This window comes from Urocitellus parryii, chromosome 7 (genome assembly GCF_045843805.1).
Source record: "Urocitellus parryii isolate mUroPar1 chromosome 7, mUroPar1.hap1, whole genome shotgun sequence".
NCBI classification, from domain to species: domain Eukaryota; kingdom Metazoa; phylum Chordata; class Mammalia; order Rodentia; family Sciuridae; genus Urocitellus; species Urocitellus parryii.
This window is the reverse complement of record NC_135537.1, coordinates 118,273,795-118,298,614: the sequence shown is the minus strand read 5'-3', so window position 1 is coordinate 118,298,614 and position 24,820 is coordinate 118,273,795. Positions and strand designations below refer to the sequence as shown.

The 24,820-nt window shown below is 39.4% G+C and overlaps 1 protein-coding gene and 1 long non-coding RNA gene across 3 annotated transcripts in view; one reads left to right on the top strand and one right to left on the bottom strand.

Moving 5' to 3' along the window:
• The window catches only part of Cops3 (COP9 signalosome subunit 3), a 25,679-nt gene extending 4,737 nt beyond the window's left edge, over positions 1–20,942 (top strand). For both annotated transcript variants that reach the window (XM_026408697.2, XM_026408696.2), the window contains 10 exons: positions 1,413–1,525; positions 1,612–1,661; positions 3,852–3,944; positions 5,263–5,442; positions 8,956–9,096; positions 10,519–10,692; positions 14,486–14,572; positions 18,534–18,647; positions 20,212–20,292; positions 20,625–20,942. In XM_026408697.2, coding sequence (XP_026264482.1) covers positions 1,429–1,525; positions 1,612–1,661; positions 3,852–3,944; positions 5,263–5,442; positions 8,956–9,096; positions 10,519–10,692; positions 14,486–14,572; positions 18,534–18,647; positions 20,212–20,292; positions 20,625–20,678 — 1,071 coding nt within the window. In that variant the 5' untranslated portion in view covers positions 1,413–1,428 and the 3' untranslated portion in view covers positions 20,679–20,942. The remainder of the gene's footprint in view (positions 1–1,412; positions 1,526–1,611; positions 1,662–3,851; positions 3,945–5,262; positions 5,443–8,955; positions 9,097–10,518; positions 10,693–14,485; positions 14,573–18,533; positions 18,648–20,211; positions 20,293–20,624) is intronic.
• On the bottom strand, positions 18,907–24,820 carry LOC144255782 (uncharacterized). The gene is made up of 3 exons (XR_013343940.1): positions 24,638–24,820; positions 23,911–24,023; positions 18,907–18,942 (listed from the first exon to the last, which is right to left on the bottom strand). It is a non-coding gene; the product is annotated as an uncharacterized LOC144255782 (long non-coding RNA).

Below are 24,820 nucleotides of genomic sequence, written 5' to 3'. Positions count from 1 at the left end.
AGAATTCTAGATTGGGATATCATGGTTGTCATGAAAATTTGAAAAAGTAGAAATAACTGGGAAGAAATTGACCTGAAGAGAGGGTTTGGCTCCATCACATTGCTATTCACGGCACAGAAGTATGTGTCAGGAGCAGCATTTAGAACAGAAACCTTGTGAGAACAGAAGGGTCTGGAGCTCTGCTCTGCAATAACAGGCTATTTAAATTAAATTAAAGTTAAATAAAGGGAAAGATTAAGTTTTTCAGTTGCTTTTGCAACAGTTTAGCCATTCTGTAGCCACTGTGTTGGATGTCCAACCATTCTACCCCGGACAGTCTACTAATGAACATTGTACTAGTATAGATGTTCTGGACAAAGCGTTGTCTTATTGACATGAAAGAGCAGATAGCATGCATGTTTTTTTTTTTTTTTTTTTAAGAGAGAGTGAGAGAGGGGAGAGAGAGAGAGAGAGAGAGAGAGAGAGAGAGAGAGAGAATTTTATTTATTTTTTAGTTCTCGGCGGACACAACATCTTTGTTGGTATGTGGTGCTGAGGATCGAACCCGGGTCGCACGCATGCCAGGCAAGCGCGCCACCGCTTGAGCCACATCCCCAGCCCAGCATGCATGTTTTATACACACATAAACTCACAAGTATAAAGTGAGATAATATATATGAAAGCATTTTGAAGCTGTTTAGTACCTTACTATTGTATATCAGTTTTTTGTTTTTTTAATTTGTGGTACTGGGGATTGAACCCTGGGCCTTTGCATGTGAGGCAAGCACTCTACTAACTGAACTATATCCCCAGCCCATATATTAGTTATAATGATGCATGTAAAGAACCATGAATTTGTAGCTGATATTCTAGATTTGAGTCTATATTCTTCCAATTATGAAGTGTGGGATCCTGAGCTTTATATTTTTATTTATAAAACAGAAATCACAACTTTACCTATTGTGAACTCCAAATTACATTGTTCCTGGCACTTTTTTTTAGAAAATCTTTTATATATACATTTATACACACATATTAATATTCTTATTAATTATAGATGGACACAGTATCTTTATTTTATTTATTTTTATTTCAAGGTTTTTATTTTTTTGGTTAAAAGTTTGTATTTGGTTCATCTACAAGTACTAGAAAACCTGATATTTGACCTTATTAGGGGAGTGTTTCATTTTGAAATTTTTTCTTTTTTAAGCATATTTTTCGCAACCCCAGTTTGTGCCAGGGTTCTATATCTTGGTTATGCAAAAGAACCCAGCCAGGAGAATCTTGTGGACTCTAGTTCTTAAGTTTTAAAAATACTGTTCCTTATTTTATTTCACAGAATATTAGAGGTAAGATGGACTTCAGACATAAGTTGCTTCTATACTTACCCTATGAAATATTATGGTAATTACTTTCTTTTTTCTTTATTCTAGGTTTGTGAAGTTTTCTATGCCCAGTGTTCCTGACTTTGAAACATTATTCTCACAGGTTCAGCTTTTCATCAGTACTTGTAATGGAGAGCACATTCGATATGCAACAGACACTTGTAAGCTAACCAATATTTTATCTTCTGTTGAATGTGTTTTGCCTTTTTAGTTATTTATATTTTCAATATTTTATTGTTGTATCTAGTTGCTGGGCTTTGCCATCAGCTAACAAATGCACTTGTGGAAAGAAAACAGGTAAGAAATGCTATTCAAGTATTTATAGCTCTGTTATAATGTATATCTAACTTTCACAGTGAACTAGGTAATATTAAGATACCAGGTTAATACTCAGCATCTTAACACTTAGGTACATGTGGTTACTTGAGAGCTCCCCAAGCTTTTGCTGTAAGGACAGCAGTCACTATGTGTGGAGAATGAGCCAGAGGTGCAGGAAATGTGTTTCTTCAAGGGAAGCAACTAGTTGGTCGTCCTTGTTTTCACAACCACCAATCTGGACTGGTGTTGTGGTTTGTTGGCAGAGCCTGCCCAGCATGTGTCAGGCCCAGGGTTCAAGCCCCAGAACCACAAAAGAAAAGACCAATCTAGTGCATTTATGTTGTAATATGCTATTTTTTGTTTGTTATATTTTTTCTTTTAACTTTCAATTATAATTTTTGCCACACAGAAAGCTATTAATACCCAAAGAATTCTCATGTACTTTTCATCCAGCTCCTCCAAATATTAATATTTTACTATACTTGCATTTTCCGTTATTCCCTCTATTTTTCTGAACCATTGGGAAGTAAATTGCAGATTTACTGTTACTTCTGTTACTCATAATTACTTCAGTGGTGCTTCCTAAAAAATTAGGTCATTCTCTTATAGACCATGATAAAATGATCAGTATCTGGAAATGGATGTTTATAATGTTCTCACAATCCACGGACCCTCTTCAGATGTGGTCAACTCTTCAGCCAATGCCCTTTATATATATAACAACCTATGGGTTGTTGTGTTTTTTTTTTTTTTTTTTAATCTCTTTAGTCTCCTTTAGCCTGGAACAGTTCTTTGATCTTTACCTTTTATGGTATTGACACAAGTTAGAATTTGGGCGTTTCTTTTTTATTTGAAAGTTAACTTTTAAGATTAATGGCTTAGAGGAAGCTGAATACAGAAAGAACTAGTTCTGTAGGAGTACCAAATAACTGTTTGAAAGAGATGGTTTAAAAAAGTCACCAAGGCTTTATTGAAAAAGCCATATAAATTATTTAGATATTTTATAATATCATCTGTGTAGAAACTGATTGATTGTACCTCACTTAAAACTTGGTCTTCTTGGGGCTGGGGCTATGGCTCAGTGGTAGCGCCCGTGCCTGGTATGTGTGAGGCATTGAGTTAAATTCTCAGCACCACGTATTAAAAAAATAAAGATCAGCAACTAAAAAATATGAAAAAAAAATAACCCTTTAAAAAAATATCTTAGTCTTCTTATATACAATGAGGGCAAGAAACAGTCCATTTGTTACCTTGTGATATTAGTTTCCTCTGCACAATCCAAAGTTCCTTCATTCTTCCCTACTCCCCCCTCCCCCGCCCTGCCCAACACACAGACTGTGGATCAGTATCTGCTTATCAGAGAAAACATTTGGCCTTTGGTTTTTTGGGGATTGGCTTATTTCACTTAGCATGATATTCGCTAGTTCCATCCATTTACCTACAGATGTCATAATTCTTTAAGGCTGAGTAATATTGCATGGTGTATATGTACCACATTTTCTTTATCCATTTGTCTGTTGAAGAGCATCTAGATTGGATCCATAGTTTAGCTATTGTGTCACATCAGTGTGTGCTGATTTTAAGTCCTTTGTGTATAAAACGAGGAATGGGATAGCTGAGTCAAATGGTGATTCCATTACATCTTTTCTGAGGAATTTCCACACTGTTTTCCATAGAGGTTGTACCAGTTTGCAGTTCCACCAGCAATGTATGACTGTACCGTTTCCCCCACATCCTCGCCAACACTTATTATTGCTTGTATTCATATAATACAAGCCATTCTGAGTGGAGTGAGACACAAATACATTTCTAAGCTTAGATGCTCATCTGTTATAAATGATTTGGAAATTTTTTGTTTGGTTAGTTGTTGTAAAGATAATCAACTATTAAGAAAGTAACTTTGTTTTTTATTATTGCTATTCACTGGAGATGGGGGAAGCTTTTGACTTAAAGGTGGTGCTGAATTGTCAAAGTATTCTAAGAAATAGCTTCAGAAAATGTTTTCTGGCTGAATAGGGACAGACATTTCCTGACAGAGTATGGAAACCTCATATTGCTATTTAAAGGAACCTATCAATTAGTGTTATTTTTTATTTGTAAGTGACAACATAAGATCCATTGTGCTGCCATCTTTGAGAACTTATCTGAAAGAGATGTCATTTCTGACAGCCCCTGCGAGGAATTGGCATCCTTAAACAAGCCATAGACAAGATGCAGATGAATACAAACCAGCTGACCTCAATACACGCTGATCTCTGCCAGGTAAGCAGCTAGAAAGAGTGACTCACACTAAGTCAGTGCTATGAGTCTGCATGGGTTTGCTCAACTTGGAGTAGAAGGTCATTTGATGGAGATTGTGTTCTGCTGTAGAAGTTTAAATGTAGTCATGGAGCTTAGCTAGTAAGTTTGTAGGTCAGATAGGGTAGTCAGTGGTTGTAATATTTATTTATTCATACATTCATTCATTTTGTAGTCTGTTTAGAGATAGGGTTTCACTGAATTGCTTAGCACCTCGCTTTTGCTGAGGCTGGCTTTGAACTCATGATCCTCCTGCCTCAGCCTCCCAAACCCTGGGATTACAGGCATGCACCACCATACCTGGTGGTTGTAATATTTAAATACAAAAAAAGGAAAATTTGTGTATATATATACACACACATATATATATATATATATATATATATATATATATATATATATATATATAAAATAAGAATTTTTTGTGATTGAGATATAGTATATAATAAAGCACAAATTTTGTGTACAAAGTCAGGCATGGGGGCACTTCCTTGTAATCCCAACTACTTGGAAAGCTGAAGTAGGATTCCAGGCTTGAGGCTAGTCTAGATATCTTAGTGAGACTCTGCTTTAAAAAAATAAAAAGGGCTGGGATGTAGATCCATGGTAGCACTTGACTAGCATGCCCGAGGCCCTTTGTTTAATTCTCAGTATTGGGGAAAAAAAAAGTAGTGTACAGCTCAATGCGTGTACAGATGTCTATACCATGCCCCCATTGTCTAGATACAGAACTTTCCTATGTGCTTGCTTTCTTTTTTTTTTCTTTTAGTTATATTGGACACAATACCTTTATTTTATTTATTTGTTTATGTGGTGTTAAGGATCAAACCCAGCACCTCACACGTGTTAATAAGCGAGCGCTCTACCACTGAGCCACAACCCCAGCCCCATTTTCTTGCTTTCTTGACCTGCACAATTTCCTATACTTTCCTAAAGGATTAATTGAAAAAAAGACTTTGATTTTTGTGTTTTTATGATCTGTTTTACTAGTTCAGTGAATTTAACAAGGACACACTTGTTTGCCCATCTGTAAACAGATGGGTGGTAGGTGGGTTAAAGGATAATGGAGCTGTATATGGAGTTCTCAATCATTTTATCTATGGCATGCCCTACTGGTTATTTTTTTAATATGAAGAAATGTTACTTTTTTCTGAATGGTTAGGAAAATGGAATAATGTGATATATAACATTTTCTTGAAATTTATGAAATCTGTAAATTTCCTCTTGCTATAGCCTGCCAAAGTAAAGTTAAAATGATGATTTAATATAAATTTTTTCACAGCTTTGTTTGCTGGCAAAGTGCTTTAAACCTGCCCTTCCATATCTTGACGTGGACATGATGGATATCTGTAAAGAGAATGGAGCCTATGATGCCAAACACTTTTTATGTTACTATTATTATGGAGGGATGATCTATACTGGGCTGAAGAACTTTGAAAGAGCACTGTACTTTTATGAACAGGTAATCATCTCTCCTTGTCCCTGAGGTGGTTTTGAACTTGGGTGATTAAAGAAGTACCTGCTTTGTTTTCTAAAATGAGTGGGTTGGTGGTTGGGCCTCAGAGTTTCAGGGGGAGGTCCTTTCAAAGACTGTTCCTCTGGGTATGTAAACAGTGGTGACTTGCCCAAGCGTAAGATGAAGAGCTGTGGCAGTGTAGAAGAAACACTAATCTAGGCTTTAACACTTAGAATCTGTCAGATTTGGGGCAAGTAATAGTATATCTTACATTTAAAGCTTCCTTTACTTAGAGGAAAGAAATTAAAATGTCTTCTTGTCTAAAAACATATGTGGTATTTTGTTGTTTCTTGTCATGGTTCAAAATTCAAAGAGCATTAAGGAGTACATGGTGAAAAGTCCTTTCCACCCTTATATGTGTCTGTGTAATGGCCACTGGTCTGTGCCATTGAGACAATACAAAGCCTGGTAGAATATTTTGGAGGTTTACTCAAGGACTGATAAAGATACACAATATTGATTAATACCAGTGTTCTAAGATAAATTAGATATTTGTAAGTATCTATTTAATGCATAGCATGTATTAAGAACAGTTTAAGCCTTCAAAGAGCTCAGTTTAGTTGGAATGATGGCTTGTAATGCACGCGTGTACATGTCCGGGTCTCTAGACAGTGCTGTAGGGAGTTGTTAATGAGCCCTGCTGAAGGAGCCTGAGGAGAGTCACCATGAGATGTGGCAGTCAGGAACATGTTACTAAAGGATACATCTAGTTGGGTTAAATAATTGTGGTATGTTCATTTTAAGGCTAAAAATTTTAAAAATGGCAAAAACATACTTCAGGACTAGGGATGTGGCTCAATGGAAGAGTGCTTACCTAGCATATATGAAGCCCTGAGTTCCATCCCCAATACTACAAAAACAAAAAAACAAACATACTTCATAGTCATTGGATGCATTTTTATATTACTGTCCCAGATAGTACCTCGCAAGCAGACATGAATGTCAAGATAATGTAAGCTTTAAAAAGACAGGAATGCGTGCAATGCACTAAGAAAATATTTGTGTCTCAGATAGCTAAAACGGCCCGGTGTGGTGGCATATACCTGTAATCCCAGTGACTCCGGAGGCTGAGGCAGGAGGATTGTGAGTTCAAAGCTAGCCTCAGCAAAAGCGAGGTGCTAAGCGACTCAGACCTGTCTCTAAATAAAATACAAGACAGGGCTGGGGATATGATTCAGTAGTTGAGTGGGGCCTGCATTCAATCCCTGGTACCTCAATAAATAAATAAAATGATCAAATAGATAAAATGGTTTTAAAATTTTGATGCATATACATATAACCCTTTTACCTAAAAATATACTTACTCCCTGATTTTGACCTAATGACAATCATTGTCTAGTGTTAGAATTCTTTATGCAACCCTGTTTTAATGATATGCATATAGCCATAGATGGTATTTCAGAAAGTTATAAAGATTTTTTTTATATTTTTAAGAAATTCCAAAAGAAGAATTATTTTTCAAAAAATTCAGATCATTTAGCATCATACAAAGCAAAAAGTAGAGTTATTTCCTTTCCTAATATAGCACCTTTGACTGACTAGCTTACTTGTCCTGACCAATGTAAATCTAAGTGGAGTCTAATATCTTACAACTAAAACAGTATTGCCGTAGGAATTGTTGTATGTGTCTTCATGCACTGAAATGAGTGTTTCTGAGAGGACTTTACAGTCTGGCTCAGAGGTGCCAGTTTTGATTTGGAAGATTGGGGCTGATTTGTTTGTGATAGTTGTCAAGCTTATTAGCCTTCATAAAACCAACTGAAATGAAAAGGCAGCCATAGATTGGGACAAACCTTTGCAAATCACTTTTTTAAAAAAAATTTTTTAGTTGTAGTTGGACACAGTATCTTTATTTTATTTTTATGTGGTGCTGAGGATCGAACCTAGGGCCTTAGATGTGCTAGGCGAGCGCTCTACTGCTGAGCCACAACCCCAGCCCTGCAAATCACATTTCTGATAAAGGTTTTACATCCAGAGTATCCAAAGACCTTGCAACTCAAAATTAAAAGACTAAAATTTAAAAGGACGTTGATTTTTTTTTTTTTTTTTTTGGTACTGGGGATTGAACTTGGGGACAGGGGCACTTTATTTACCACTGGGTTTTATCCCCAGCCCTTTTTATTTTTTTATTTTGAGACATGGTCTCACTAGGTTGCTTAGGACCTCATTGAGTTGCTGAGGCTGACCTTAAACTTGAAATCCTCTTGCCTCAGCATCCCGAGTCACTGGGATTACAGGTGTGCATTACTGCACTTGCTGGACAATGAATTTCAATAGACATTTCAATACACAAATGGCCAATAAGCTCATGAAAAGATGCTCATTGTCATTAGTAAGGAAGGAAATGCAGATTCAAACTAGTTTTGATACTAGTTCATACCACTAGGATGGCTAATATTTAAAAGGCAGCCAATAACAAGTGTTGACAGGAGGTGGAAAATCCTGAACCCTCATAACTGCTGAAAGGACTGCAGAGTATGCAGTTACTTTTGGAGTGCTTTGCATACCTTGTGTGAAGCCCTGAGTTCCATCTCTTCAGCACCACAAAAAAGTTAAAAACGTTAAACATAGTTAATCATGTGACCCAGCAATTTCACTCCTAAGAATATATCCAAGAGAAAAGAAGACATGTACACACAAAACACGCCCACTGATAGTCATAGCAGCATTGTTCATTCCAAAAGGTTGGAAACAACCCAAAAGCTCATCAACTGAGGAAAGGCGTACTGAGTGTACTGCGTATCTACAAAGTAGAATGTTATTCAACTATGGTATAAAGTACTTACAGTGCTAGAAGATGGATGAACTTTGAAATGTGAAAACATTGTTAAGCCAGTCACAATAGACCATATACTGTATTATGCCATTTATCTGAGTGTCCAGAATAGGCAAATCTATAGAGACAGAAAGAAGAGTAGTGTTTGCCTGGGTTTGTGGGGAGGAGAGAATGGGAAATGACTGCTAATGAGTATGAGGGTTCATTTTGAGGTGGTAAAAGTATTCTGAAATTAGGTACTGGTGATAATTTTGCAACAATGAATATGAGTGCTAACTCATGGTATGCATAACTCATGCATACCATGAGTTAGCACTTTACAGGGGTAAAATTTATACTATGCGAATTATACCTCAAGAAAACTTTTATGAAAAGCAATAATAGGCCAGATGCCGTGGCGCATGCCTGTAATTCCAGTGATGTAGGAGGCTGAGGCAGTAGATCGAGATTTCAAAGTCAGCCTCAGCAACTCAGTAAGACTCTGTCTCTAAATTTAAAAAATATAAAAATTGGGCTAGGGATGTGGCTCAGTGTTTAAGTGCCCCGGGGTTTAATCTCCAGTAAAAAAAAAAAAAAGCATTAATAGGACATTTAATATAAGTCTTGTTTTAAAAGTGATAAATGTAGTGAGGTGCTATTTACCACTGTGGTGTGCTCTCTTTTCATGTTTTTCTCTTGCTCAGGCTATAACTACTCCTGCCATGGCAGTCAGTCATATCATGTTGGAATCATATAAAAAATATATTCTAGTGTCTTTGATATTACTCGGCAAAGTACAGCAGCTACCGAAATACACGTCTCAGATTGTGGGTAGATTCATTAAGGTGAGTTTTTAAAATAAAACATTTTCTTATGTGACATGTTTATAAGTACATAAAGAATTAGTAGGGATACAGTTCCGAGATTTTTATAGTGATCTAACTCTCCTAGCAGCTTCAGATTAGCAGATATTTATTAAGTGTCCGTGGGAGCCCAGGAGCTCAATTCAGTCAGAATCACTGTTTGAATGCTTATACACAGTGTGCCTGGTTAGCTTAGAATGTTTCTCAGAAACCTGTTCCCAAACCTTCACTCTGGCTGCTTATGGCTATATTGTTTTGCTAGTTCCATTTCTTTATTCCATTTTGACCATAATATTGAACAGGCAGTACTGATCTGATTGAACTTCCACCTGCTCACGTGTTTGTATATCTTACCAGAGCCCCTAGATGAAGGTTATAAGCTCTGCCCACTGCACTCTTGTTGTGGTTTTCTGTGATAACCCGCTTTAGGACAATGTTTAAAAAAAAAGACCATTGGTTTTTGTTTAAATGCATTTTTTTTTAATTGAGCAGTTCCAAAGGGTTATGAGATTACAGTCCTCATATAGAACTCAAAATTTTAAGGAAGTCAATCTGAAAATCTTCCTGCTGAGATTTTCTTGCTGGTTTATTGAAGATAGCCAGCAAAATGTCCTTTGCCTAAGAGCCCTGTTGAGGTTCTCAGGGCTCTAGCTGCCTGGTTATAGGCAAGAGAGTAGGAGGGAGTGGCTGAAGGTGCTCCCTGGACTCCCACAGAAGAATGATATGCAAGATAGGTCGATGACAGCCCTGCTCAGATCACTGTGAGAAACTCTGAGGAGGCCTGTTTTAGAAGAAATGCCCTTATAAAATGACGTCTTCATGGCTCAAGGGTATCAGTCACAAGAATTAAAAACTTACTGCTGATGATATCATGAATGGTGAAAAAAGCAGACTTCAGATCAGAGAGGTGGGTTTGAATCCAGCTTTCTTCCTGTCAAGTAAGTGTTCTTCAGGACCATTCCACATTCTCTGGACGTCTGCTCCAGCTTCTTAATAGGAGTAGCAGATTGTCCCATTGTACATGGTGGTGTGTGTGCAGAGAGGGCTGGGAATGATGGCATTTTTGCCTTCTTTCTTCCCAGCATAGATTATCCATAGGAAGAAACAGTGAAGAAATAAAGATGTGTATCTTCACTAAATTCTGTGGGCTTTCTCCTGCTTTGCAGTTACTTGCTCTGTGCTATGAAGTGTTATTAATAAATTACTTCACAGTGAATTTCTATCCTTGGTCTTAAAAAACAGGCATTTGCTTTGGATAAATTGTAGTTTATTAGGAATAATGTGGAGTATATTTGCTCAAAACATGGTGCCATAGGTTGGTTAGTTTGTTTTTTGCCTCCTATAAAACTTTTAAGTTCTCTAAAGCTTTAATCTGATTTTTTTCCCCTACCTTCAAACCTTTAGCCTCTTAGTAATGCATACCATGAGTTAGCACAAGTTTATTCAACTAATAACCCTTCAGAACTCCGAAACCTGGTGAACAAGCACAGTGAAACTTTCACCCGCGATAACAACATGGGACTGGTGAAGCAATGTTTATCTTCTCTCTATAAGAAGAACATTCAGAGGCTAACAAAGGTGAGGCGAGCATCTCCCTTGGAATCTATCTCCTGACTCCCCAGGGCCTTGTTCTCTTTTTCTTTTCAGCACTGAGGAAGCAGATTCAGGGATAAAGTATGACAGGATATCTATACTAAAAGAGATCTCTGTTGTGACTGGGTTCTTAGAGTTTGATTGATACCTTTTGGTCTTTTCAGGGCTAGAGCAGGGTATTTGAGAAGAGGAGCAGGTGAAGAGGAAGAAAGGTAGGCGATATGGCTACATTGGGAGGCAGAGAAAGTAGCCTTGGTGGGGTCGCCAGTTCCAGATTGGCAGATTGTGGGGTGCTAGTGATGGCTAGCCTTGGAACCTCTCAGGCCAGCCTGATCTGTGCTGAACTTTTATGTTTACATAGTGCAACTGTGACATTACCATGTAGTCCAGAGTTGAGTGAGCCGTGTATGTGTAGTTGAATTCTAGAATTTAAGGAAATTATATAATTTTTATTTTTGAGATGAAAATTACCATATGGTTCATAATAATAAAAATTATGCACTGTGCACAGAGGTATATGCCTGTAATCCCTGCTACTTTGAAGGATCACTTGAGCCCAGAAGTCCAAGCCAACCTGGGCAACATAGTGAGACTTGTCTCAAAAAGAAAAGAAAATAAGCTTATTATTAAGGGTTCAAGCAATACATAAAGGTATAAAATAAAATCCTCTGTGTTAAAAAGGCATGTGCAGCATATAATAAGAATCCCACTAAGATTAGCTTAAGCAGATAGCATGTTGCTTTTTTTCTGGTGAAGGGTCTGTTCAGGACTGCATCAGATCACAGCTGGTGAGAACATGGTGACCCTGTTCTTGTGCCCTTCCCTCATGGAGTTAGCAGTGGTCATAGTGGGGAGGAAGCACAGGAGCTGTTTGTTGCCAGGATGCCCTGCAGTGGGAAAGGATGATGGATTTGCTTATGTGAGGACCTGAGGAAGGTGACTTACTCCAAAAAGTTAGTGAAGAAGAGTGGCACTGTTGGGTAGTAGTGGAGGTGGGCAGGCTACGCAAGGACAAAGCCTCCTGCTGTGAAAAGGAAGGAGTTGGCTAGGTGACCACCGAACAAGAGGAGAAATTTCCTCTGAATATTTTAGAGAAACCATAGCCTCCTGACATACGGAAATCAGCAGAGAATTTGTCAAAAGTTAATTTGTGAGAAGAAAATAAAAAATGTGAAAGAGAAAACAACTTAAAGATAAAAAACCAAAGGTAACCTGTTAGCCAGAGAAAAACCGTTGTAATCCACACAGACTTGAAAAGACTGTCTTAAGAGATGGGATATGCATGCATTGCTGCAGAAATCATCAGTTAGCATCTTGTGAAATTCAATGTTCATCCTTTCAGAATAGTTGGCAGCTTATACTTTGAGAAGTCAGTGTAGTAGAATTCAGTTTTCTGTTCTAGATAGGAAAATCCTTAACCAAATTCAACCAAACAAATAGGAATAATCTCAAGCCGGTCAGTCCAGGGCTGGGGCAGTGGCTTGTGAAGTCCACTGTGTCCTGGGTCTTCGGTGCAGACTCATAGTGGATTGTGGCATGCTGGGCTTGTGAGCACTGCCAGGGGATGTAGTGGGTGTCCACCACAAAACGTGGTAGGCAGGGACAGTGTCCTAATGCAAGGGGTGAATCTCTGGTGGTGCTGCTACACTTTGGGCATCATGTCCATGGCAGAATAATAGAAGGGGAAGCAGCAAAGGATTTTCAGTCACGTATAACTTCCTTCTTACTACAAAATCAGAAAGTCAAAAGCTGAGACATCTCAACAGGTAGACTGTGTGTCACTGTTGGTGATAGAAAATGTGTCTCATGGCACTGCCAGTGAAGGGAAGCTAGGGACAAAAGGTTTATCAAATGGAAGTTTAATCTGCCACTCTGATGCTAAGAGATTGCTCCATGTTAATGTTTCTGTGGATATTTTTCTGGATTCCTATTGCTTCTCCATCACTGTGTGTATGTATAGACACTCTAAGTTATGTGTAGTTGGGATCATACTCTGTGCTGTTTTCTACCCTGTTCTTTCTGTTCAGTATATCACAAACCCTTTTCCATGGTAACCTAAGCGTGTATCACAGTAGTCCATATATAGTAGTTCCTTATGTAAGTGGTTCATAATTTATTTAGCCAGTCCCCTGTTGATGGGCATTCATATAGAAGCTGCTATTTATTTTGAAATAGGAAAAAATAATGACTTTATGTATTTTAGAAATATTCACTTTTTGAGTCCTTGTTTGTTTTAAGCTAAATATGTATTTCTTAAAATTAGCAATAATTTCACTTTCTTGTGTGCTGTTTTCCAAATTAAATAGATATTTTTGTCATTGACATATCAAGAGTATTCATGTGGGGTGTGTGGCTCTGACAGAGCACTTGCCTAGCATGTGTGAGGCCCTGGATTCCATCCTCAGCGCTGCCAGAAAAAGTAAAAGTTCGTGATGAGAGTTTTAACATGCCCAGCTCTGAAAATGCCATTGTTATAAATGTTGCCAGCTGCCATTGAAAAAAGGAGCTCTTTTAGTTTCTTCCTGAAAAGGAGCATTTTCATCAGGTCCCAAGCAGAGCAGCAGTAAACAGTGGTGTCCTTCGCTTTTCACCAGTGTGTGGTCCTTCCTCTGTTTGCTTGACTCTTCTGTTTTTTTAATAGTTTTTTTTTTTTTAATTTTTTTTATATTTATTTTTTAGTTTTCGGTGGACACAACATCTTTGTTTGTATGTGGTGCTGAGGATCTAACCCGGGCTGCACGCATGCCAGGCGAGCGCGCTACCGCTTGAGCCACAACCCCAGCCCTTTTTTAATAGTTTTAGCTTTGAATTTTGGAGGATGAATGTGAGCTTTTCAATTTTATTTTATTTAATAAGTAATACATTGATTATCAAAATTCAGAAGATATGAAGATCTCCATTTTGTTTCTGTACCCTAGACACCCTTACTCTTTCCCCAGAAGTAACCCAGTTTTACCCAGTGAGTCTCTTAGGCATCTTTCTGGAGATGATCTATGTGTGTACATGAAAACACATGCACATACACGTATACAGTCTTTGCCTTTATTTACACAGATGTTGGCATGCCATATACACTGTTGAACATTTTCCTTTTTGCTGTTTAACAATGTGTATATCCCGGATTCCTTTATAGTTCATAAAAGGTGTCGTCACTTTTCTTTTTCACTACTGCATAGTAATCCATTTGTATGGCTGTGCTGTTCTTTATTTAACTTGTCCTCTGTGGACACTGAAGTGTTTTCCTGTATTTGGCTATAGTAAACACCATTACAGTGCACATATATGTGTCTTGACCACATGTTATTTCATGCAAATAGGAAAGTATGCCTAGGATGCATTTCCAAAAGTGAAATTACTAGGTCAGAGTATCTGTGCACTAGTCACCTACGGGGTGCTGCTGACTCGTCTTTTATCAAATTGTACTTCTTTACATTCTTGCCGGCTCACATGGTGGGCCTGGTTCCTCATACCTGTACCAGTGCAGTGATATCAGACTTCAGAGCTTTCTGAGATGAAAATGGAATCTTGGTGTAGTTTTCTTTTAAGTTTTTCTACAGGTAAGTGACTGAGCATTCTTGCACACAACTCTTTCATTTCTTCTTTATTTTGCACAGTCTTTTCTTTTTATGGGCTTTTGAAAGTTTGACCTTTTTCTTACTGTTTGGTAAAAGTGCCATGTGTGTATCTGTACAGCAATGGAAAGAACTGTGTACACATTTGGTAAAATATCTTTCTTCTATGGTTTCTACCTGTGATTGATTCTACTTCTGACTTTCAGACATTTTTAACACTATCATTACAAGATATGGCAAGTCGTGTGCAGTTATCTGGACCTCAGGAGGCAGAAAAATATGTTCTACACATGGTAAGTGTTTTCAGTTTTTAAAAAGTCAATCAGGGGACTTTTGTTGTTATAAAAGTAATGGATGTTCATCATGGAAAAAAAAATTAAAAAGGAGAAAGGGGGAAATACCCAGAGTTAACCACAGTTGACACTCTGGTCTTGGATCTATTTCCTTACAGTTTTTAGGATTTTCCAACCATAGTAGTATTAATCAGCTTTGCTTGAGGCAAGTAACTGTATAAAGAGATAAGGTTTGGGGCTGGGGATATAGCTTAGTTGGTAGAGTGCTTGCTTTGCATTCATAAGGCCCTGGGTTCAATCCCCAGCACTAAAAAAAAAGAGAGAGAGAGAGAGAAAGTTTATTTAGCTCACAGTTTTGGCATTTCAGATCCAAGATCAAAGATCCAGAGAACCTAAGCAGAGAGAAAGAGACCAGGATCCCTCAGTTCTTTTCAGGGGCACAACCTCAAGAACCTCCCACTAGGCTCCACCTGCTAAGGGGTTCTGTCACCTCCCAGTAGCACTGTCCTAGACCAAGGCTTTAATCATGATGGACCCTTGGAGAGCATTCAGAACCATAGTTTTAGTGGCTTGAGTAATGAGCACAATGACTGTGTCCTACTTGTGCTCCTTGTTTGTCATATTTACATATTTTCATTATCAGACTGTAAACCTCATTTAAAATACCCATGAAATATTTAAGATATACAAAGAAGCAAACAGTAGTGTTTCTCTCTGCTGGTCCACAATGAGATCTCAAGTTTGCAACAGTGTGTATGTCAAGACACCACTATAGCATCAAGAAAAGGTGCATAGTGACATTGGTGACTTACATCCTGACTCAAGTCCCTTACCTTGTGGGCCAGTGCTAGTCTGTGACTGCACCTTGAGTACCACTAACATAAAGATGCTAGGACAGACTCTGACACCCTCCCCTTAGCACTTCCCACTTGCATTTCCCCCACTTTCTCCCACCTCAACCACAGAACCACTTCCGGTAGGGATGAATGTCTGTGCTAACTAACATACCAAGTTGGTAATACAGTAACCTACCCATTATATAATTACATAGCTCTGATCTGATTTTGGTTCACTAAATACAAACCTGGGTCGACAGGCCAAATCAGGCAAATCTTTCTATAATCTCTATGATTTCAGGATTAAAAATATTAAAACTACTTTTCCTTGTGGTAACGGGGTATTTTATTTCAGAAGTTCAATTTACAAGTGTTCTAGGGTTGTTGTTTTGTTTTTGTTCTTGTTCAACCTAATTTCTCAAAATGTGCATACACCTCAAACAAAGCAAAGCCTGTCTGATGGCCAGCCTTAGAGTATCTTCTCGGTGCCCCTTTACCGACCCACAGGGTTACACAGGATGAGTGAGCTTATAGCCTGTTTCCCAAAAAAAACCCTCTCTTTGGTGGTAGAAATAGATGCATGATTGTGATACTAGCCAAGAGGCATCAGCTAGTAAAACACTGTGAGGACAGAGGAGGGGCTGGGTTTTGAACACTGCTGGACCATCCTGACAGACTGCATCAGTGCTTCTCTGCCAAGGTTGATTTTATCTGCTGGAGAGATTTGTCCATGTGTGCTGGGGATCAAATCCAGGGCCTTATGCATGCTAGGCAAGTACTCTATCATTGAGCTCCGACTCCAGCCTTGGAGATGTTTTTGGTTGAGTGTGGTTATTACTGGCATCTTGTGGGTGGAGGCCAGGGATGCCGCTAAACACTCTATACTGCAAGGACATCTCCACAGATAACAAAGACTTACTTGAGCAAAATCTCAGTTTTACCAGGCTTGGGAAATTGTACCCTGGGGTCTGTGAGGAGGGCAGGGTTTTTGTTTTTTTTTTAAAAGTAAACATTTCATAGGAATAAAGCACACATAGAGAAAAGTACCCTTAAGTAAATATGTAGCCAAACACATTTCCACAAAGTGAAGATGTCTGTGCCAACAATACAGTGAAGGAGCAGCACATGACCAGCTCCTGGAAATAGCCCTCCTGCCTGCATCCAGCTTTCCCCTGGCTGGAAAGGCCATTGTTGTACTGAGATTTTTTTGCTTTTATTTTTGTGTCATAGATGGAACCTAGGAGCGCTAACCACAGAGCCACATCCCCAGCCCTTTCTTGTATCTTATTTAGAGGCGGGGTCTTGCTAAGTTGCTTAGGGCCTCACTAAGTTGCTGAGGCTGGCTTTGAGTTAGCAATCCTTCTGCCTCGGCCTCCTGAGTCACTGGGATTACTGGAGCGCACCGCTGGGCCTGGCTTAGTGTCCTGATTTCTGAGACCCTATTAGTTATGTTTGTGTGAACTCTTATAAAAGGAAGCATATAGTATGTTATTATGGGGTCTGGCTTTCCTTGTTTTGTTTAGTTTTGCTTAGCACTGAGTCATTCATGATGCCTGTAGTTGTGGTTGGTGTGTTTTCAGCTGAAGCGTTCCACTTTTGGGATATATCTTCCATTGGAATTACGTGGATATTTGGGTAGTTTTCCATTCTGGTTATTGTGAATACATCCACTCTTTAAAGAAGCAGCTTTCCACTGCCACAGGGTTCTCTGCATTCTATTTAATACTGCTATTTCATTATATAGTCTCTGTGCCCTCCAAGGCTAGAAAAGCAGAGGGCCAGTGTAGACAGTTCAGTTTCACCACTAACAGATGAACCAATCATCATGACACCATGGAGCAATTTGTTAGGAATAAAAATATCTGTTAGGAATTTTTGTTTTCTTCTGACTTTTTAACTTCATGGTCAAGATGTAGCTCAATCAAATTCCCAATCACTGATGCAAATAAAGAGCATAGACCTTGAAACTGTCTTTGACTCAAAAATGGTAGAAAAATTTTCCTGAAGAATTAGAAAACAATTTCCACCGGGTGAAACAAAAATGTTAGAGCTTCACTTCTAACATATAGCAGCGAGCTAGGTGTAGTGATGCACACCTGTAATTCCAGCTATTTGGGAAGATGAGGTGGGGGAATCATAAGTTCAAGGCCAACCTAGGCAACATAGTAAACCCTTCTCTTAAAAAAATAAATAAATAAAATGCAGCAATAATATAAGTTGTATCTTATTTTAAAATGCAAGGGCAAGGAGCTGCAGTTGTAGTTTAGTGGTAGAGCACTTGCCTAGAATGTGTGAGGCGCTGCATTCCAGCCTCAGCACCACATAAAAAAGTTAATTAAAATAAATAAAAGCAAGGTACCTAAAAAAAAAAAGGACAGGACTAGGGTTATATCTCAGTGGTAGAGTACTTGTCTGGCATGTGTGAGGCCCAGCACCACAAAAAAAGAAAAAATTGCAAGGGCACTTTGACAGCATTATGCCAAGTGAAGCCAGATAGAAGAGATCACAGAGCACATAATACCAGTTCTAGGAAATGTCCAGGACAGGCAAGTTCACTGATACAGAAAGCAAATTAGTGACCAACAGGGACTGGAAGGGAGAAGGGGATGGGAAGGGCTGCTCATAAGTACAGGATAGCCTTCCAGGATGATACAAATGTTTTAGAACTAGATAGTAGTTGCACATGACATTTTGAATGTACTAAATGCCACTGAATTGTTCATTTAAAAATGATTGAATATGTGCATTTCACCTCAATTCTTTAAAAGTGCAAGGGTGGGATTTTGTATTTGTATATGTTAGTTTTACAACCCTTAGTTTCTGTAATAGTACCTAGCATATAGTAGGGATTCAGTTAACACTTATTAAACAGATGGTACTTTAAATAGATATACAGCCAGGTGTAGTGGCACACACCTATAATCCCAGCTACTTGGGAAGCTGAAGCAGGAGGATTGTAGGTTCAAGGCCAGCCGGGGCAACTTACATCTCAAAAAGTAAGAAAAGAATTATAGAACACATGCAAGTTTGTTTACATATTGCTTTCTGTGCCATGGTTATATTCTATGACTATATATTCATGTAGTGCTGAGGTGTAAACTACTTCCTGATTTCTTTTTCTACAGATAGAAGATGGTGAAATTTTTGCAAGTATTAATCAGAAGGATGGTATGGTCAGTTTCCATGATAATCCTGAAAAATACAATAACCCAGCCATGCTTCATAACATCGATCAAGAGGTAAACATTATATACTAGGTTGGGGGTTTTTGAGATTGAGGTGCTATACTGGAAGTATTGATGGTTCCCAGCCTAAACACTTACTTCCTAGAAAGTTCATTTCAAACTGGGCATGGTAGAACACACTTGTAATCCCAGGAACTTGGGAGGATGAGACAGGAGGATGGAAAATTTGAGACCAGACTGAGCAACTTAGCAAGACTTTGACTCAAAAATAAAAAGGAGGGCTGAGGGTATAGCTCAGCAGTAGAGCACTTACCTACCATCTGCAAGGTCCTGAGTTTGATCTCCAGTGCTACAAAAAAAATAAAAAATTTAAAAAGAGCTGGGGATATAAAAAAGTAGGTTTAATTTCAAAATGGGCTGCTTAAGGGGCTGGGGATGTGGCTCAAGCGGTAGCGCTCGCCAGGCGCTGGGTTCGATCCTCAGCACCACATAAAATAAAATAAAGATGTTGTGTCCACCGAAAACTGAAAAGTAAATATTAAAAAATTTCTCTCTCTCTCTCTCTCTCTCTCTCTCTCTCTCTCTCTCTCCCTCTCTCTCCCCCTCTCTCCCTCCCTCCCTCCCTCCCTCTTTAAAAAAAAATGGGCTGCTTAAAACTCTTTTAAGATGGGCATAGTGAAATATACCTATAGTCCCAGTGACTTGGGAAGTTGAGGCAGGAGGATTTCAAGTTTGACACCAGCTCAGCAATTTTAGCAAGGCCCTAAGCAACTTAGACCCTGTCTCAAAATAAAACATAAAAGGGGCTGGGGATGTGGCTCAATGGTTAAGCACCACTGGGTTTAATCCCCAGTACCAAAAAAAAAAAAAAATTTTTTTTAAGATTGTTGGGCTGTAAACAAATAGTGGGCTTAGTGGGTTTAGATTTCCCCACTAGCTCACCAAACCTTATTGAACTCAAAAAACACTTGAAGGATCCAGTACAATTTTGTCTGTACCCAGTTGTCATTTACAAGGTAGTTTTGTTTCCATGATGAGATGATCAGCAAACAATTGATCAGAAGCAGAGTCCAGGATAGAGTCTGTTTCTGAACATCTGAGTAGGGAAATGATTGAGCCTCTGTGAAATACAGAAACCTAAAAGCAATACTTGTTTATCTACAAGTGCTGCTTTGACCCTTCCTGGAGTATTAGGTACATTGTACTTGTACTATGCTAACTTTCTGAATCCAAAACATTCTGACTCTAAAACCTTTTAGACTTTTCAGATCAGGGATTGTGAACCTTTGGCACCACATTAACACCTGCAGTTACAAAGATGGAATTTGGTTCACAGGGATTGTGGCTCAGCAGTAGAGCGCTTGCTTAGCACATATGAGGCCCTGGGTTCCATCCTCAGCACCACATATAAGTGAATAAACATTGTGTCCAACTACACCTAAAAAATATTTCTTAAAAAAAAGGATAGAATTGGGCTAGGGATGTGACTTAGTGGTAGAGTACTTGCCTGCTATGTGTGAAGTCCTGGGTTTGATCCCCAGAACTGCCAAAAGATTAAAAAGGATGAAATTGACCCAGGCCCACCTGCTAATTGTGTTCCAACTTGCGTGTCATGTAGATGCTGAAGTGCATAGAGCTGGATGAGAGACTGAAGGCCATGGACCAGGAGATCACAGTAAATCCCCAGTTTGTGCAAAAGGTGAGTGGGATTCTCTCATTAAAAAAGCAGACTGTGTATAGACAGGGATACCGCTACATCAAGCATGATAACTGGGTTTCAGATTATTAAATATTTGGTTGCCCATTGTTCTTGAAGACCATTATCAAGCTTACAGAGAAATATTTGCTCAGACATTTTTAGTGACGGCCTGAAGTGTGCTTACGGAGACTCCTGAGCTGCCTGCTCTCATTGTTTCCAGGGTGACTTTCCTCTGGGAGGGACAGGATGAGCAGCTGGTATGCTGGTTTGGGGATGGGGAACCCCGTGACAAAGGCAACCATAAACAAACCACTTTGCTGTCCCTTTCACAGAGTATGGGCTCACAAGAAGATGATTCAGGAAACAAACCCTCCAGTTACTCCTGAAACTAACACCCATCCCAAGTACAACAAGAAAACCTGGCATTCACCTTCGCCACAGCGAAGTTACGAGGGCAGCAGGGAGTACAAGCCTGTTCCACCTGGACATTAAGAAATTCAGTTTTGTTTTGACATCTTCAGCCCTATGTGCTTTCAGAAAACCATTCTCTCTGCAAAGAACGGAAAAAAATTTTCAAACTTTAGAGTCTGTTGTGGATTTATTTATCCTCAGATTATTGTTATTGCATTAAATTTACCTTTTTGTTTTAATTCCTTCAACATTGATGTGTCTTCTGTATCAATTCCCCCCCTCTGAAAAGGTTGTAACAAACACATATGTAATGCATAGAAATAGTTGGGTTTTAGGAATTTGGAGAAGATTTGAATCTAAAAGTTTTTGTCAGCATCCCTGCCCCCTCCCCCACCCAATGCTGGGAGAATCTATAAGATTTTATCTAAATTTTAAAGTTAGAATTAGGCATGCCTGTAATCATGAGACCAGCCTCAGCAACTTATTGAGGCCCCAAGCAATTTTGTGATGCACTTCCTCAAAAAATAAAAAGGGACTGGGATGTATCTCAGTGGTATAGTGCCCCTAGGTTCAATCCCCAGTACCCCTCCCCAAATAATAAATAAAATAAGGTGGATTTCACAGGCATTTTAGTGATAACATGAATCATGTATTTGCAATGCTGTGGAAGGACTTTCTGACCTCTGATGTGCGTTCCCTTCGGTAGTCATCCTGAGGATGGCAGACTTATTTTTCTTCTTGAAGCACCTTCGGGTTCGCTGCACCACAATTTTTGTGTGAATGTATTAAAAGTCAAACACTGTCACTTTATAACTTTTAATCAGTTTAAAGTGGATTGGTTTACTTGGCACCAATCCAAATAGAAATCTAAATGTAATGCAAGTATTGGATTCTGACAGCAATGAATTATTTTCAAGAATCAAGAGTATTCGCATCTGAGATCATTTTGAAAAGGCAAATTTGAAAAATACTTAAGACCTGACAGATCCAAAAGAATCCAAAGTTACACCCTTGGGCCTCAGAAACAGACCTAAGTGCAAACTCACCATTTTTCAGCATCATCAGAATACCTCATGTTGGAAAAAAACAAAGAAATCAAACCCGTGCTTGAAAGTAGGTGGGCAAAGCAGACCTTTACTTCTGGCAGGGGGGCAGCTACAGAATCTGGTTAGCACGTGTGCTTGGGTGGGCAATCCACCTGCTTTTATGTAGAACCTAACAGCAGCGCTCCCCTTCACTCTGATGGGAGGAGTTCCAAGTGACCATCTACGGGATTAGCTAATTTTCCAATTAGGGCTGGCAAAAGGGAATTGCTGGAATTATGGGCGTGCAAGTCCAAGACACAGGCAGAGAGCCTAGGCAACATATATTTCAGAAAAATCAAGTGTAAAGCCCTAAACAGTCTCTTCTTAGATACCAAAGAGGCATGTATCTCCTTGACTCATAAGATTTTTCAAAAGTAATTCCCATCAGGAGAGAAACCACTTACCAGTTTGTTTAATAGAAAAAGTTTTGGGGCTAGGGTTGTGGCTCAGTGGTAGAGCACTCAGCAAGTGTGGGTGAGACACTGGGTTCGATCCTCAGCACCACATAAAAGTAAATAAATAAAAATAAAGGCATTGTATCTACTTACAACCAAAAAAAAGGGGAAAAAAAAGTAAAAAGTTTACCAGAGCCATCAACCAGGTATTGGAGGAGGAATTGCACCAATGTAGTAACTGTGGGAAGCAGGAACTACTCCTTAGGGCGTGGGAAACAAAGAGATTGGGATTAATATAATTTGAAAATCTGAAAGAGGGTTCTAGTGGGACTGAGCCAACTTCTGTGCAGGCTCAACTTCTGAGCCTGCCTCCTAGGGCCCATATTCCTCAGGGAAGTGTTGAGGCTAATTCTAGAAGCAAGGGGGAATATCTTGAACTGGAACTGCTGCAAATGGAATCATCCTCGCTGGGTGGTAGTGCTCAACAGAAGCAGAGAGGTACCTGTCTCTTTCCAGCTGCGTTACAGGACTGGTCTCAATCATATTATGGGGGTTAAAGCTGAGATAAAGATAACTTGCACTGCCCCCACAACATTGGCTTCGCGATGGTGGGGCGGTAACTGGTTTGCAAGGCCTTAAATATCACAATCCTTTAGAGTTAAAAATTTCCATGTGATATTTTTATGAAATCAACTACATCATTAGAAGTCCCCAAGAGACAGTCACCAATGGCAGCCACTAGGGAGTTCCTGAACATACTTTAAGGGGAATTTCAGATCCAGATAAACCACTTGTTCAATTTATGTTGTATGTATTTTTTTTGGGGGGGGGTGGTGTGCTGGGGATTGAACTCAGGGCCTTGTGTGAGGCAAGCACTCTACCAACTGAGCTATATCCCTAGCCCAGTTGTATGTATTTGTGTGTGTGATACTGGGGATTAAACCTAGGGTGTTCTATCACAGAGCTACATCCACCCCCCTCCTTTTTTTTTTTTTTTTTCATTTTGAGACAGGGTCTTGCTAAATTGCTCCCAAGTAGCTGGGATTACAAGAATGCACCACCATGCCTGGCCCAATTTCAATTAAAAAAAAAAAAATCATGCCGGGTACAGTGGTGCAGGCCTGTAATCCCAACACTAGGGAGGCTGAAGCAGGAAGGATCCCTGAGTTCAGGAGATCAAGGCCAGCCTGTGGCTGGCCTCTCAAACATCTAAAGTGTATAGTTAAGACAAATTTCCTTTAAATGGTAAGTTCGAAGCCAGCCTCAGAAATTTTGCAGGGCCCTAAGGAGAAACCCTATGTCAAAAACCATAAAGGGCTGGGGATGTGGCTCAGTGGTTAAGTGCCCCTGCCTTCAATCCCCAGTACCTATCCTGAAAAAAAATATATATGTATATGTGTAAATATATATATACACACTCCCAAATATATATATATATATATATATATATATATATATATATATTAGTATTATATATTATATACATATTAATGTTGTATATTAATCTCTTTGTTAAAACCAGGCATGACCACTAATTTGAAGTTTGTGGGACATTTTGTAAGATGTCTGCATATTAGTGCGGAAATCAGTTAATGTGGCCATTTCAGCATGAATCCAGTTCATTTTGATGAACGCTAAAATGTTGTTTTACTTTTTACTATTTGTGTGTGTGTGTGTGTGTGTTACTGCATCACAAAGCTACAACCCCAGCCCTTTTTCAAACTTACTTTGAGACAGGGCCTAACAAAGTTACTCAGGCAGGACTTGAACTTGCCATCCTCCTGCCTTGGCCTCCGAGTTCTGGGATTAGAAGTGGGCCAATGCTCCTGGCTGATGTTTTCTTTTAGAGAATGGAAAAGAGAAAGATGTAAGGTGACTGCACACATTTCTTGCATCTTTTCACTAAAGCTCTCAAAGCATTTTGTAAACTCAGTAAAATTCAAGTATCTCTATTGGCCACAAAGGTTAAAGTAGAATTCCAAAGTAGTATACCTTTGTGTAATTTTTGCTTCGGAAATTATGTGCTGTTCAATATCAGGAACCATTGGATTAGTAAGAGTAATTAAACACACAAAGCCCGTGTTTAACTTTGTAACCCCACCCTGTTCTCCTTAATCTTTACCAGGCTAGTAAAACTGAAAACACAAGTAGCAATTTCTCAGGTCCCCAGTCTATTTCAACATAACATGAAATTTCAAAGGGAGAGAAAAAATGTCTTCAACCATCCAATTCCACTCAGACGGGCTGAGGCTTCCCCCGAGCCTTCCTGATGACCACACTCTGGACATCCTGCTGGAATCACAGCTCCGAGTCCGGCCTGGAAGCTCGCACAGCAGAGGACGGGCGTCTGGGCTCGAACAGCAGAGGACGGACGTCTGGGCTCGCACCGCACACCAGGTGACAGCGCGATCCCAGGACCCGGCCACAGCCGGCTGCGCTGGGCCTGATCCTCACCTCTCCGCCTCTTCGCCAGGAAGGACCACGTTACCTCCTGCGGTAACAACTTTTAACAGACCCACAGGCTTCAAAAGATTTTACTCCACAATTGTTGGATGTTTTTTGAAAACTTGGGGGGAGTGGAGGACAGGAATGAAGCACGCACATGCGCACACCCGCCTCGCTCGTCTGGAATTACGC